General features: G+C 40.7%; 2 protein-coding genes across 2 annotated transcripts; both read right to left on the bottom strand.

Annotated features, from left to right (window-relative positions):
• Positions 1–3256: 3256 nt before the first annotated feature.
• On the bottom strand, positions 3257–4204 carry LOC144692899 (G-protein coupled receptor 68-like). The gene has a single exon (XM_078562006.1). The coding sequence runs from the start codon at positions 4202–4204 to the stop codon at positions 3257–3259; it is 948 nt and encodes a 315-aa protein (XP_078418132.1).
• Positions 4205–10164: 5960 nt separating this feature from the next.
• On the bottom strand, positions 10165–11112 carry LOC144693440 (G-protein coupled receptor 68-like). The gene has a single exon (XM_078563314.1). It carries the CDS (start codon positions 11110–11112, stop codon positions 10165–10167), a length of 948 nt encoding a protein of 315 aa, XP_078419440.1.
• Between the last annotated feature and the right edge of the window lie 5389 nt (positions 11113–16501).

Here is a 16501-nt window from a genome sequence, read left to right as displayed (position 1 = left end):
CACATTCTACCGAGAGAATGAATCAAATGGTGAGACTCTGTAAATTCATGGGGCTGAATTTTCTGTTTGTCCCGGCGTGCGTCCCGATGTCACCGCGCGTCATTCCGATCTTTCATTCGGCGGGAGTCCACTGCGCGCCTGTTGAACTGTCAAAGGCCTGTTAAGGCCATTATTAAACTAATTAAACAATTTGACAGGGCTGCCTGTCCAACCTTAAGGTTGTCGGGCAGATGAAGAGCCCAGGCGGCCTTCGCATCCATGGGCTGGATGAGGTTTCATCAAGGATTTATAAAATTAATAAATATTTATTAAACATTTGATAAACATGTCCCAACCCATGTGACACTGTCACATGAGGGGACAGGTGTAAATGATTTTTAACTTGTTTTATATTGAGGTTTGAACTTGAACTTAAAATCCCTGGTCAGAAAATAGTAAATATTGTGGCATTCTGTTCAACTGCTTGGGATTTTGATCATTATTTGAGTTCAATATACCAACAACAATATCAATAACTTGCACTTATATAGCACTTCTCATGAGCAAAGCGACCAAAGTTTAAACCTTTTTCTTCTAAAACACTCACTCAGTTTTACAGTTCGTTTTGACCTGCGAATTACAACAGAACAAACTGATGACTCAGTGAAAACATTGTTCTATTTAATAGAGTTAGCTTATTTGTATGCACAATTACAGATTCAGAATAGAGGCAAATGAAAATTAATAAAATTTCAAACATTCTTTGTTATTCTACTCCCAGCAAGTTAATACTTCTAAAATATATATCACCAGGATGCTCAAATATGTGACCAGTATTAGTCATACAATCACCCTAAAGTGGGTAGCTCATGTTGATTGCAGGTCTGCTTCCAACCCAATGTCAGGAATCTTCCTGTTGGCTGCAGGAAAGGTTTCTGGTGTTTCTAATCTCTTACAGGTAGAGGTAGACCTGAGTTGTCTCACTGACAGGGCCATACTGCCCTATGAATTTCTGTTTAAAACACAATGTCCAACCATATGATGAGCTCTTTGTTGAGACCATAGGTGAACCCACCCCAAATTTGTCAGTCTTTCTCTGACTCTCTTTCAGTAATTTCCCCATCACATAAAGTACAGTATTTGTTTATTTTCCATCACACCATTTTCTATTCTGTCTATTAATGCTTATTTACAAGCAACGTACCCAGGAATGTTTGATATGAAATGAGAATTGTAAATCTAAGCTGTTTGAAAATGTATTGATATATTGAAGTAACTTGGAGTGCCACATACTGCATTCAAAGAAATTAAACAGTATTGCACTTTATGTCACATCAAATTGGAACTGTTATGCAATTTATATCAATACATTTTATGAATAAAGTTTATTTTTTGAAAACAAAAACAAAAAACAAAATTTCTAATCTCTTACACCCATTTTTAAAGGGAGACCCGAGTTGTCTCACTGACAGGGCCATATTGCCCTATGAACCTTCTGCCGAAAACACAATGTCCAATCATATGATGGGGTTTTTGTTGTAACCATATGGTTTGAACCCACCCCAAATTTGTCTGTCTTTCTCTAACTATCTTTCAGTAACTTTCCCATCACATGAAGCCCCTTGAAATCCAGATAAATCTGTTCATAGGTGTGGGCAAAAGTACACTCAGACCATCTCCAAGGTCGATCCCTGATTGATCCACATCCCAACGTCTCTCTTCACCATCACTATCTCTTCTTCCCGATAGCATTGTTTAGTGTCACAGTTCAGCAGGTTTATTTTTAAGCAGGCTGAGAACAAGCATTTGTCCCCTTACTACTCTTCAGTTTTTAATACATGCTGGTTAAAATGGTCAAGAGTCTGTACTCAGTTTGTTTAAAGGTTCCTTTTATGTCCGACACCATGCATTTCACAAGAGTGATTATCAAACAAGATTTGACACCGAGCTGCATAAGGAGAGATTGGGACAGGTGAGCAAAAAATTAGACGAAGTGGTAAGTTTTAAGGTGTCTCTTTCATGAGGAAGACAGGTAGCGAGGGAATTTCAAAGTTCAGGCTCCAGGTAGCTGAAGGCAGAGCAGTGAATGCTGGATTAACCGAAATCAGGGATGCTCAAGAGGCCAGAATTGGAGGAGCTCAGATATCGGGGAGGGTTGTAGAGCTGGAGGAGAAAGAGAGCGAGAGTGATGAGGCCAGGAAGGTGATTAAACATCTCTACTCGTCTGTGCATTTGATTACAGTGTGGGAAGGGATAATGCTGCTTCATTCGTCACAGTATTGTGTGATTATTGTGTGATTATTTGTTATTATTTGTTTGTTATGGATCATATTGCTGTTTGTGGAAGTTTGCTGTGCTCATATTGGCAGCCATGTTTCCTAGAGTACGGCAGTAAATACACTTCAAAATTACTTCACCAGCTGTAAAGAAATTTGGCACATCCTGAGATCGTGCTAGGTGCTTTAGAAATGTAATCTCTTTCTTTGTTTCCTTGTTTAATCTAAGCTTGGTGCAAGTACTTTTAACTTGGTTCAGTTATCTGAAGAGTAACGAGGTCAGATTCTGTCCTGTTCATTATTTCTGATCATCTCACCTCGATGCTGAGGTTTGTGAACACACTGGATACAGAAGAGTCTTTCGCAACCCCTGACACTGAATGAAATATGTGAGCAGGAAAACTAGAAGACCGATTGGAAAGTCACAAAACTGTTGGAGCCGTTTCGAACCTTATCCCTGAGTTGATAAATTCTGCTGTTAAATGCTCCCAACACTTTTCGGAGTGGGGAGTGTGTCTCAATGCACACAATGTACTCACTGGCTAGACTGAAGCTAAACCTCGCTTGAGGATTGTGTGGTTGGACTTTATCAGAGAGGTGTCAATCCCTCCAGCTGTCAGAATAGGGAGCTTCATACTCAGTGTTGCCCCATTGTTTGACTCCCCATCACCTTTCCTATCTCAGTATGGGTAGTAGAGACATTAATATTGAGGGGAGTCCAACCAGGATTAAAATGTTTCAATAATTTCATGAAAAAACACCTCAGGAATGACAATGGAATGATCTTGGGATCAGGCAGCAAGGGAGGGGTGAAAATGTTTCGAGAGAACACAAAATGGACAATAGCAAATTAGCAGCCTCACTGCTATTTCTACCCCAAAATCTAGACCAATAATATCTCCTTCCGTGACTTGGTGTCAAATTTTGTTTGATAATGCTGCAGTCAAGCGGCTTGCGAAGGAGAATGGTAAGGAAAATCGAGCTTGAGGACAATATCGGAATTATTTCAAACTGGGCATTTCATATTCGGTTTGTTTTCTCGTTCTGCAAGGAATGAGATTTGTAACAGGATCCAGGAACCTGGTTAACCAGCCGTGTGAATTCTCAGATATTAAGCAGTACAAGATGGGATCGGCCACACAGTTTAAACTCATCAGCAGAACTCCAAAATGGTAAAGCTCAAAAACATTGTCAGCAAATTTACATTCATACTCGAATATTGTTCGAATCATCAGGAGAATGTGATAAGGAGCAAAGCAAACCAGGAAAATGATGATGGACACAGAAACCAATTTTTTTATTCTTAATTTCCTCTCTCCTTGAAGCCCACGGACCTGATGGACAACTGTCAGCACTTTATAGTAAGCGTAAATGATTAAAATCAATGGGAGGAAGAACCCAATAGAGAGCTTGTAAATATTTAAATATCTATCCTCCGACTGCATAGGATAATCTTCGAAACACAAGGTGTCATTCTCTTTGTCTTTACTGAGCACCTGGGAGTGTATGTAAAAGCCGCAAGCAGGAATCTCCTTGATCCAGATGAGAACACTGATGAACACTGCAGCCTTCCTGGTGTGGAAGAATTCAAATCTCAGAGGGTAGGCCACAGCGAGGAAGCGATTAATGGAGATGAAGCAGAGGAAGCCAATGCTGATGTAGATATTCTGGTAGAGGAACAGACCACTGAGTAGGCAGAGTGTCCGGGAGAGGACCCAGTCATCGTGCTGCAGCATATACTGAACCCAGAAGGGCAAGGAAATGAGATACAACAGGTCTGAGATGCTCAGATTACAGAGATAGATTCCCAGCTCGTTCCTCTGTCTGATCTGCAGGTAGCTGTGATACAGGGGCAGGAGATTAGTCGGGAGGCCTATGATGAAGACAGCAATGTAGACGGAGGGAAACAGGATTTGGTGGATACTGTTGTCGATAGTACAGTTGGTCATTGTTCAACACAATACTGGAACTGCCTTTTCTAATAAATATTCTTTGATCAGTTCCTGAGGACTGTGTCTGTGTGTGGTTATGATGTCTGTTTATTAACTCTTCTTTATTAAAAATTTTTCCCCTGCAGAAAGGAATTTATCCAACAATACAATCATTGCACTGAACAGCACAGGAAGAAGAGAAGGTAGATTTGTATCACTAAAGCATCTCTCATGCCCCAGAATGTCTCAAAGCTCCTCACCATCAATAAAATACATTTTAAAGTACAACATTGTTAGTACAGGAACCAATTTGCACACAGTAAGCTCCAAAAAACAGCATGTCAGTAATGACCAGATAATACATTTTGAGCTATCCAATTAGACCCACTCCCCTCTGCTTTTCTCCCATAGTCCTACAAATTTCTCCTTTTGAGTATTTATCCATTTCCCTATCGGATGTTATTATTGATTCTGCTTCTACCACACTTGCAGGTAGCACATTTCAGTTCAGAACAATTCACTGCATAAAAATTCCCCACTGGTTTTTGGTAATTTGCTTTCGATCTGTATCCTCACATTAACCTCCCTTCTGTCACTGGAAATTGTTCCTCCATATTTACTCTGTCAAAATCGCTCATATTTCAAACACCTCTATGAATTCTCCCCTTATCCTTCTGTGCTCTAAAGAGAACCACACCAGCTTCTCTCTCAATATATGTAAAATAAAACATACTAACCAGTGAAAGAAATCAGTTGCTTGTAGTCTATAAGGAGCAGCACCAATGCCCGTAATCTGACTGAATAATTGAATTGTACACCTTGAAGTTTGCCGTCTCTTTTAGCTTGTTAGAGTTGGGTAGCACTGATGTTTTCTCCCTTAGGTTTACATTGGGTGCGATAGAACTGAGGCTGGGCTGGAGGGAGTGCGGTTACAGCTCGAGGCTGGAAAAGGCTGGACTTGTGAATGCAAATAAGGCAACATGAGCTGCAAGAAAAGACAAGGCTGAGGGGAAAGATAACCACATCCAAAACCACATGTACTTCCTGTTTTTGTTCTGCAATATTCACAATCTGAAGATCAATTTGTTCAAAGAAGAAGCATATTGCATTTGAAACGTTCACTCCGTTTTTCTCTCCACAGAAACTGCCAGACCTGCTGAGAATTTCCAGGACTTTGGGGTTTTATGTCAGGTGGGCTGCATCTGCAGAATTGTGCTTATATTTTCTGTGAAATGACTTATTTTAACATCATCGATTTATAATCAGGGACTTTCTGGAGTTGCTGTGCCACATTTCTTTCAGCTGTTGGTCAACATTTGAGTACATTACGAATCTGTTCTGCTATTCACTGAGATCATGAGATCATGGCTGTTCCGTATCCCAACTTCATCCGCCCACCTTGGCTCCATATCCTTTCATAACACTGGCTAATAGATCTATCGATCTGAGGATTATTATTGTGAATTGAGCTAGAATTTATTGCTTTGTGTGGGACAGAGTTCCAAACTTCTACCAGCCTTGGCGAAGACGTATTGGCTTCATCTCTCCTGATTGGTCTGGCTCTGGCCTTGTGCTTATCTCCTACTTTACCCACCCACAGACAATCTCTCTACGTCGCCTATCGATTTCCTTCAAAATCCTTAAAGACTCCGTAAAATTTCTCCTTAACCTTTTCTAATCCAGGGAATGTAAGTCTAGTTTATGTAAACACTCCTCAAGTTACAGGCCTGTCTAAAAACAGGGTTCTTATCAATGTGTCCCTGTGTAAATGGAATCTGCCAGATGTTGCAACGTAGCAGATATGTTTTCTATTGGTGAAATCCAAACTCGGAAGCTCTTGAGATGTGAGGCGTGTGGATGGGATGATCCTCTGCTCTAAATGCCAACAACAGATAAATTTTTACCAGGCCCTGTTCCTGACTCCCCACCAACCCCTACCCATGAGCTTCTCCAGTGTTTGCGCACTGGCATCAGTTAGGTGCCAGTCTCTGCTCAGTCATTTAGTTCACAACAGTCTCCACAGAACCGTGTTGTGCCCTCCTTAGTGACCCCCAAGTGATGATCGTTGGCCCTATGCTGACTGTATTGATCCCTGTTCCCGTCCCCACTGTACCCACTCCTCCAGCTGTACATTACCTCTGATTAGCTGGCACAGAGTGTGAGTGTTGGTGCACTGGGGTTGACAGGTCGTCCTTACCACATTGTGTAGCCTGGATATGTAAGAACACTGACTGAAAACCTTGCAACAATTTCCTGTCTTACTATTTCTTTGTAAAAGATGGCAGAGCTGAGAGAGTGATCTAGGTAAGCACGGAACTCATTTTGCTCTAAGAGTTTAGTTAATCTCTCCTTCCTTTTCCACTCCAGAGGCAGTGACTACATACATGAACATGTCTAAGCGAAAGAGAGATGGCTCTTAACATGCAGATGTGGTGGGTTAATTGGAGCTTGTTAACTGATCTACTATTGTATATGGACCTGCTGAGTGAGTGAGCCAATGTCTCCTTGCATTTAACACTGGCAGCAGCACCAACACCCTCTGGCCCATGTGTTGAGCCCATTTCTGGGCATTATGATCGAGACAATTATTTTCTGCCCATATTACTTTTTGCTGTGTAATTTCAGTTAACCTGGTTAGATTATTTTCAGTGCTTTTTATACTTTTGTCTTTGCGAAAGGTTTTCTCTATCTGAGCCTGTCTGATTAATATTAATGGATCTCTCACATTCTACCGTGAGAATGAATCAAATGGTGAGACTCTGTAGATTCATGGGGCTGAATTTTCTGTTTGTCCCGGCGTGCGTCCCGATGTCACCGCGCGTCATTCCGATCTTTCATTCGGCGGGAGTCCACTGCGCGCCTGTTGAACTGTCAAAGGCCTGTTAAGGCCATTATTAAACTAATTAAACAATTTGACAGGGCTGCCTGTCCAACCTTAAGGTTGTCGGGTAGATGAAGAGCCCAGGCGGCCTTCGCATCCATGGGCGGGATGAGGTTTCATCAAGGATTTATAAAATTAATAAATATTTATTAAACATTTGATAAACATGTCCCAGCCCATGTGACACTGTCACATGAGGGGACAGGTGTAAATGATTTTTAACTTGTTTTATATTGAGGTTTGAACTTGAACTTAAAATCCCTGGTCAGAAAATAGTAAATATTGTGGCATTCTGTTCAACTGCTTGGGATTTTGATCATTATTTGAGTTCAATATGCCAACAACAATATCAATAACTTGCACTTATATAGCACTTCTCATGAGCAAAGCGACCAAAGTTTAAACCTTTTTCTTCTAAAACACTCACTCAGTTTTACAGTTCGTTTTGACCTGCGAATTACAACAGAACAAACTGATGACTCAGTGAAAACATTGTTCTATTTAATAGAGTTAGCTTATTTGTATGCACAATTACAGATTCAGAATAGAGGCAAATGAAAATTAATAAAATTTCAAACATTCTTTGTTATTCTACTCCCAGCAAGTTAATACTTCTAAAATATATATCACCAGGATGCTCAAATATGTGACCAGTATTAGTCATACAATCACCCTAAAGTGGGTAGCTCATGTTGATTGCAGGTCTGCTTCCAACCCAATGTCAGGAATCTTCCTGTTGGCTGCAGGAAAGGTCTCTGGTGTTTCTAATCTCTTACAGGTAGAGGTAGACCTGAGTTGTCTCACTGACAGGGCCATACTGCCCTATGAATTTCTGTTTAAAACACAATGTCCAACCATATGATGAGCTCTTTGTTGAGACCATAGGTGAACCCACCCCAAATTTGTCAGTCTTTCTCTGACTCTCTTTCAGTAATTTCCCCATCACATAAAGTACAGTATTTGTTTATTTTCCATCACACCATTTTCTATTCTGTCTATTAATGCTTATTTACAAGCAACGTACCCAGGAATGTTTGATATGAAATGAGAATTGTAAATCTAAGCTGTTTGAAAATGTATTGATATATTGAAGTAACTTGGAGTGCCACATACTGCATTCAAAGAAATTAAACAGTATTGCACTTTATGTCACATCAAATTGGAACTGTTATGCAATTTATATCAATACATTTTATGAATAAAGTTTATTTTTTGAAAACAAAAACAAAAAACAAAGTTTCTAATCTCTTACACCCATTTTTAAAGGGAGACCCGAGTTGTCTCACTGACAGGGCCATATTGCCCTATGAACCTTCTGCCGAAAACACAATGTCCAATCATATGATGGGGTTTTTGTTGTAACCATATGGTTTGAACCCACCCCAAATTTGTCTGTCTTTCTCTAACTATCTTTCAGTAACTTTCCCATCACATGAAGCCCCTTGAAATCCAGATAAATCTGTTCATAGGTGTGGGCAAAAGTACACTCAGACCATCTCCAAGGTCGATCCCTGATTGATCCACATCCCAACGTCTCTCTTCACCATCACTATCTCTTCTTCCCGATAGCATTGTTTAGTGTCACAGTTCAGCAGGTTTATTTTTAAGCAGGCTGAGAACAAGCATTTGTCCCCTTACTACTCTTCAGTTTTTAATACATGCTGGTTAAAATGGTCAAGAGTCTGTACTCAGTTTGTTTAAAGGTTCCTTTTATGTCCGACACCATGCATTTCACAAGAGTGATTATCAAACAAGATTTGACACCGAGCTGCATAAGGAGAGATTGGGACAGGTGAGCAAAAAATTAGACCAAGTGGTCAGTTTTAAGGTGTCTCTTTCATGAGGAAGACAGGTAGCGAGGGAATTTCAAAGTTCAGGCTCCAGGTAGCTGAAGGCAGAGCAGTGAATGCTGGATTAACCGAAATCAGGGATGCTCAAGAGGCCAGAATTGGAGGAGCTCAGATATCGGGGAGGGTTGTAGAGCTGGAGGAGAAAGAGAGCGAGAGTGATGAGGCCAGGAAGGTGATTAAACATCTCTACTCGTCTGTGCATTTGATTACAGTGTGGGAAGGGATAATGCTGCTTCATTCGTCACAGTATTGTGTGATTATTGTGTGATTATTTGTTATTATTTGTTTGTTATGGATCATATTGCTGTTTGTGGAAGTTTGCTGTGCTCATATTGGCAGCCATGTTTCCTAGAGTACGGCAGTAAATACACTTCAAAATTACTTCACCAGCTGTAAAGAAATTTGGCACATCCTGAGATCGTGCTAGGTGCTTTAGAAATGTAATCTCTTTCTTTGTTTCCTTGTTTAATCTAAGCTTGGTGCAAGTACTTTTAACTTGGTTCAGTTATCTGAAGAGTAACGAGGTCAGATTCTGTCCTGTTCATTATTTCTGATCATCTCACCTCGATGCTGAGGTTTGTGAACACACTGGATACAGAAGAGTCTTTCGCAACCCCTGACACTGAATGAAATATGTGAGCAGGAAAACTAGAAGACCGATTGGAAAGTCACAAAACTGTTGGAGCCGTTTCGAACCTTATCCCTGAGTTGATAAATTCTGCTGTTAAATGCTCCCAACACTTTTCGGAGTGGGGAGTGTGTCTCAATGCACACAATGTACTCACTGGCTAGACTGAAGCTAAACCTCGCTTGAGGATTGTGTGGTTGGACTTTATCAGAGAGGTGTCAATCCCTCCAGCTGTCAGAATAGGGAGCTTCATACTCAGTGTTGCCCCATTGTTTGACTCCCCATCACCTTTCCTATCTCAGTATGGGTAGTAGAGACATTAATATTGAGGGGAGTCCAACCAGGATTAAAATGTTTCAATAATTTCATGAAAAAACACCTCAGGAATGACAATGGAATGATCTTGGGATCAGGCAGCAAGGGAGGGGTGAAAATGTTTCGAGAGAACACAAAATGGACAATAGCAAATTAGCAGCCTCACTGCTATTTCTACCCCAAAATCTAGACCAATAATATCTCCTTCCGTGACTTGGTGTCAAATTTTGTTTGATAATGCTGCAGTCAAGCGGCTTGCGAAGGAGAATGGTAAGGAAAATCGAGCTTGAGGACAATATCGGAATTATTTCAAACTGGGCATTTCATATTCGGTTTGTTTTCTCGTTCTGCAAGGAATGAGATTTGTAACAGGATCCAGGAACCTGGTTAACCAGCCGTGTGAATTCTCAGATATTAAGCAGTACAAGATGGGATCGGCCACACAGTTTAAACTCATCAGCAGAACTCCAAAATGGTAAAGCTCAAAAACATTGTCAGCAAATTTACATTCATACTCGAATATTGTTCGAATCATCAGGAGAATGTGATAAGGAGCAAAGCAAACCAGGAAAATGATGATGGACACAGAAACCAATTTTTTTATTCTTAATTTCCTCTCTCCTTGAAGCCCACGGACCTGATGGACAACTGTCAGCACTTTATAGTAAGCGTAAATGATTAAAATCAATGGGAGGAAGAACCCAATAGAGAGCTTGTAAATATTTAAATATCTATCCTCCGACTGCATAGGATAATCTTCGAAACACAAGGTGTCATTCTCTTTGTCTTTACTGAGCACCTGGGAGTGTATGTAAAAGCCGCAAGCAGGAATCTCCTTGATCCAGATGAGAACACTGATGAACACTGCAGCCTTCCTGGTGTGGAAGAATTCAAATCTCAGAGGGTAGGCCACAGCGAGGAAGCGATTAATGGAGATGAAGCAGAGGAAGCCAATGCTGATGTAGATATTCTGGTAGAGGAACAGACCACTGAGTAGGCAGAGTGTCCGGGAGAGGACCCAGTCATCGTGCTGCAGCATATACTGAACCCAGAAGGGCAAGGAAATGAGATACAACAGGTCTGAGATGCTCAGATTACAGAGATAGATTCCCAGCTCGTTCCTCTGTCTGATCTGCAGGTAGCTGTGATACAGGGGCAGGAGATTAGTCGGGAGGCCTATGATGAAGACAGCAATGTAGACGGAGGGAAACAGGATTTGGTGGATACTGTTGTCGATAGTACAGTTGGTCATTGTTCAACACAATACTGGAACTGCCTTTTCTAATAAATATTCTTTGATCAGTTCCTGAGGACTGTGTCTGTGTGTGGTTATGATGTCTGTTTATTAACTCTTCTTTATTAAAAATTTTTCCCCTGCAGAAAGGAATTTATCCAACAATACAATCATTGCACTGAACAGCACAGGAAGAAGAGAAGGTAGATTTGTATCACTAAAGCATCTCTCATGCCCCAGAATGTCTCAAAGCTCCTCACCATCAATAAAATACATTTTAAAGTACAACATTGTTAGTACAGGAACCAATTTGCACACAGTAAGCTCCAAAAAACAGCATGTCAGTAATGACCAGATAATACATTTTGAGCTATCCAATTAGACCCACTCCCCTCTGCTTTTCTCCCATAGTCCTACAAATTTCTCCTTTTGAGTATTTATCCATTTCCCTATCGGATGTTATTATTGATTCTGCTTCTACCACACTTGCAGGTAGCACATTTCAGTTCAGAACAATTCACTGCATAAAAATTCCCCACTGGTTTTTGGTAATTTGCTTTCGATCTGTATCCTCACATTAACCTCCCTTCTGTCACTGGAAATTGTTCCTCCATATTTACTCTGTCAAAATCGCTCATATTTCAAACACCTCTATGAATTCTCCCCTTATCCTTCTGTGCTCTAAAGAGAACCACACCAGCTTCTCTCTCAATATATGTAAAATAAAACATACTAACCAGTGAAAGAAATCAGTTGCTTGTAGTCTATAAGGAGCAGCACCAATGCCCGTAATCTGACTGATTGATTGAATTGTACACCTTGAAGTTTGCCGTCTCTTTTAGCTTGTTAGAGTTGGGTAGCACTGATGTTTTCTCCCTTAGGTTTACATTGGGTGCGATAGAACTGAGGCTGGGCTGGAGGGAGTGCGGTTACAGCTCGAGGCTGGAAAAGGCTGGACTTGTGAATGCAAATAAGGCAACATGAGCTGCAAGAAAAGACAAGGCTGAGGGGAAAGATAACCACATCCAAAACCACATGTACTTCCTGTTTTTGTTCTGCAATATTCACAATCTGAAGATCAATTTGTTCAAAGAAGAAGCATATTGCATTTGAAACGTTCACTCCGTTTTTCTCTCCACAGAAACTGCCAGACCTGCTGAGAATTTCCAGGACTTTGGGGTTTTATGTCAGGTGGGCTGCATCTGCAGAATTGTGCTTATATTTTCTGTGAAATGACTTATTTTAACATCATCGATTTATAATCAGGGACTTTCTGGAGTTGCTGTGCCACATTTCTTTCAGCTGTTGGTCAACATTTGAGTACATTACGAATCTGTTCTGCTATTCACTGAGATCATGAGATCATGGCTGTTCCGTATCCCAACTTCATCCGCCCACCTTGGCTCCATATCCTTTCATAACACTGGCTAATAGATCTATCGATCTGAGGATTATTATTGTGAATTGAGCTAGAATTTATTGCTTTGTGTGGGACAGAGTTCCAAACTTCTACCAGCCTTGGCGAAGACGTATTGGCTTCATCTCTCCTGATTGGTCTGGCTCTGGCCTTGTGCTTATCTCCTACTTTACCCACCCACAGACAATCTCTCTACGTCGCCTATCGATTTCCTTCAAAATCCTTAAAGACTCCGTAAAATTTCTCCTTAACCTTTTCTAATCCAGGGAATGTAAGTCTAGTTTATGTAAACACTCCTCAAGTTACAGGCCTGTCTAAAAACAGGGTTCTTATCAATGTGTCCCTGTGTAAATGGAATCTGCCAGATGTTGCAACGTAGCAGATATGTTTTCTATTGGTGAAATCCAAACTCGGAAGCTCTTGAGATGTGAGGCGTGTGGATGGGATGATCCTCTGCTCTAAATGCCAACAACAGATAAATTTTTACCAGGCCCTGTGCCTGACTCCCCACCAACCCCTACCCATGAGCTTCTCCAGTGTTTGCGCACTGGCATCAGTTAGGTGCCAGTCTCTGCTCAGTCATTTAGTTCACAACAGTCTCCACAGAACCGTGTTGTGCCCTCCTTAGTGACCCCCAAGTGATGATCGTTGGCCCTATGCTGACTGTATTGATCCCTGTTCCCGTCCCCACTGTACCCACTCCTCCAGCTGTACATTACCTCTGATTAGCTGGCACAGAGTGTGAGTGTTGGTGCACTGGGGTTGACAGGTCGTCCTTACCACATTGTGTAGCCTGGATATGTAAGAACACTGACTGAAAACCTTGCAACAATTTCCTGTCTTACTATTTCTTTGTAAAAGATGGCAGAGCTGAGAGAGTGATCTAGGTAAGCACGGAACTCATTTTGCTCTAAGAGTTTAGTTAATCTCTCCTTCCTTTTCCACTCCAGAGGCAGTGACTACATACATGAACATGTCTAAGCGAAAGAGAGATGGCTCTTAACATGCAGATGTGGTGGGTTAATTGGAGCTTGTTAACTGATCTACTATTGTATATGGACCTGCTGAGTGAGTGAGCCAATGTCTCCTTGCATTTAACACTGGCAGCAGCACCAACGCCCTCTGGCCCATGTGTTGAGCCCATTTCTGGGCATTATGATCGAGACGATTATTTTCTGCCCATATTACTTTTTGCTGTGTAATTTCAGTTAACCTGGTTAGATTATTTTCAGTGCTTTTTATACTTTTGTCTTTGCGAAAGGTTTTCTCTATCTGAGCCTGTCTGATTAATATTAATGGATCTCTCACATTCTACCGTGAGAATGAATCAAATGGTGAGACTCTGTAGATTCATGGGGCTGAATTTTCTGTTTGTCCCGGCGTGCGTCCCGATGTCACCGCGCGTCATTCCGATCTTTCATTCGGCGGGAGTCCACTGCGCGCCTGTTGAACTGTCAAAGGCCTGTTAAGGCCATTATTAAACTAATTAAACAATTTGACAGGGCTGCCTGTCCAACCTTAAGGTTGTCGGGTAGATGAAGAGCCCAGGCGGCCTTCGCATCCATGGGCGGGATGAGGTTTCATCAAGGATTTATAAAATTAATAAATATTTATTAAACATTTGATAAACATGTCCCAGCCCATGTGACACTGTCACATGAGGGGACAGGTGTAAATGATTTTTAACTTGTTTTATATTGAGGTTTGAACTTGAACTTAAAATCCCTGGTCAGAAAATAGTAAATATTGTGGCATTCTGTTCAACTGCTTGGGATTTTGATCATTATTTGAGTTCAATATGCCAACAACAATATCAATAACTTGCACTTATATAGCACTTCTCATGAGCAAAGCGACCAAAGTTTAAACCTTTTTCTTCTAAAACACTCACTCAGTTTTACAGTTCGTTTTGACCTGCGAATTACAACAGAACAAACTGATGACTCAGTGAAAACATTGTTCTATTTAATAGAGTTAGCTTATTTGTATGCACAATTACAGATTCAAAACAGATGAGGCAAATGAAAATTAATAAAATTTCAAACATTCTTTGTTATTCTACTCCCAGCAAGTTAATATTTCTAAAATATATAGCACCAGGATGCCCAGATATGTCACCATTATTAATCATACAATCACCCTAAAGTGGGTAGCTCATGTTGATTGCAGGTCTGCTTCCAACCCAATGTCAGGAATCTTCCTGTTGGCTGCAGGAAAGGTCTCTGGTGTTTCTAATCTCTTCCACCCAGTTTTAGAGGTAGACCTGAGTTGTCTCACTGACAGGGCCATACTGCCCTATGAATTCCTGCTTAAAACACAATGTCCAACCATATGATGGGCTCTTTGTTGAGACCATAGGATTTGAACCCACCCCAATTTGTCAGTCTTTCTCTAACTATCTCTCAGTAATTTCCCCATCACATAAAGTACAGTATTTGTTCATTTTCCCTCACACCATTTTCTATTCTGTCTTTTAATGCTTATTTCCAAACAACGTACCCAGGAATGTTTGATATGAAATGAGAATTGTAAATCTAAGCTGTTTGAAAATGTATTGATATATTGAAGTACCTTGGAGTGCCACATACTGCATTCAAAGAAATTAAACAGTATTGCACTTTATGTCACATCAAATTGGAACTGTTATGCAATTTATATCAATACATTTTATGAATAAAGTTTATTTTTTGAAAACAAAAACAAAAAACAAAGTTTCTAATCTCTTACACCCATTTTTAAAGGGAGACCCGAGTTGTCTCACTGACAGGGCCATATTGCCCTATGAACCTTCTGCTGAAAACACAATGTCCAATCATATGATGAGCTCTTTGTTGTAACCACATGGTTTGAACCCACCCCAAATTTGTCTGTCTTTCTCTAAATATCTTTCAGTAACTTTCCCATCACATGAAGCCCCTTGCAATCCAGATAAATCTGTTCATAGATGTGGGCAAAAGTACACTCAGACCATCTCCAAGGTCTATCCCTGATTGATCCACATCCCAATGTCTCTCTTCACCATCACTATCTCTTCTTCCCGATAGCATTGTTTAGTGTCACAGTTCAGCAGGTTTATTTTTAAGCAGGCTGAGAACAAGCATTTGTCCCCTTACTACTCTTCAGTTTTTAATGCATGCTGGTTAAAATGGTCAAGCTTCTGTACTCAGTTTGTTTAAAGGTTCCTTTTATGTCCGACACCAGGCATTTCACAAGAGTGATTATCAAACAAGATTTGACAGTGTGGGAAGGGATAATGCTGCTTCATTGGACACAGTATTGTGTGATTATTGTGTGATTATTTGTTATTATTTGTTATGGATCATGTTGCTGTTTGTGGAAGTTTGCTGTGCTCATATTGGCAACCATGTTTCCTAGAGTACGGCAGTAAATACACTTCAAAATTACTTCATCAGCTGTAAAGAACTTTAGCACTTCCTGAAATTGTGATAGGTGCTTTAGAAATGTAATCTCTTTCTTTGTTTCCTTGTTTAATCTAAGCTTGGTGCAAGTACTTTTAACTTTGTTCAGTTATCTGAAGAGTAACGAGGTCCGATTCTGTCCTGTTCATTATTTCTGATCATCTCACTCGATGCTGAGGTTTGTGAACACACAGGCGACAGAACAGAGTCTTTCGCAACTCCTGACACTGAATGAAATATGTGAGCAGGAAAACTAAAAGATGGATTGGAAAGTCACAAAACTGTTGAAGCCTTTTAGAACCTCAGCCCTGAGTTGATAAATTCTGCTGGTAAATGCTCCCAACACTTTTCGGAGTGGGGAGTGTGCCTCAATGCACACAATGTACTCACTGGCTAGACTGAAGCTAAACCTCGCTTGAGGATTGTGTGGTTGGACTTTATCAGAGAGGTGTCAGTCCCTCCAGCTGTCAGAATAGGGAGCTTCATACTCAGTGTTGCCCCATTGTTTGACTCCCCATCACCTTTTCTATCTCAGTATGGGTAGTAGAGACATTAATATTGAGGGGAGTCC

Source organism: Cetorhinus maximus, chromosome 18 (genome assembly GCF_964194155.1).
Source record: "Cetorhinus maximus chromosome 18, sCetMax3.hap1.1, whole genome shotgun sequence".
NCBI classification, from domain to species: domain Eukaryota; kingdom Metazoa; phylum Chordata; class Chondrichthyes; order Lamniformes; family Cetorhinidae; genus Cetorhinus; species Cetorhinus maximus.
This window is presented reverse-complemented; position numbering and strand designations above follow the sequence as displayed.

Coding starts and splice junctions, on each gene's coding strand:
- LOC144693440 (XM_078563314.1), bottom strand. CDS start 11,112: ATGACCAACTGTACTATCGACAACAGTATCCACCAAATCCTGTTTCCC.
- LOC144692899 (XM_078562006.1), bottom strand. CDS start 4,204: ATGACCAACTGTACTATCGACAACAGTATCCACCAAATCCTGTTTCCC.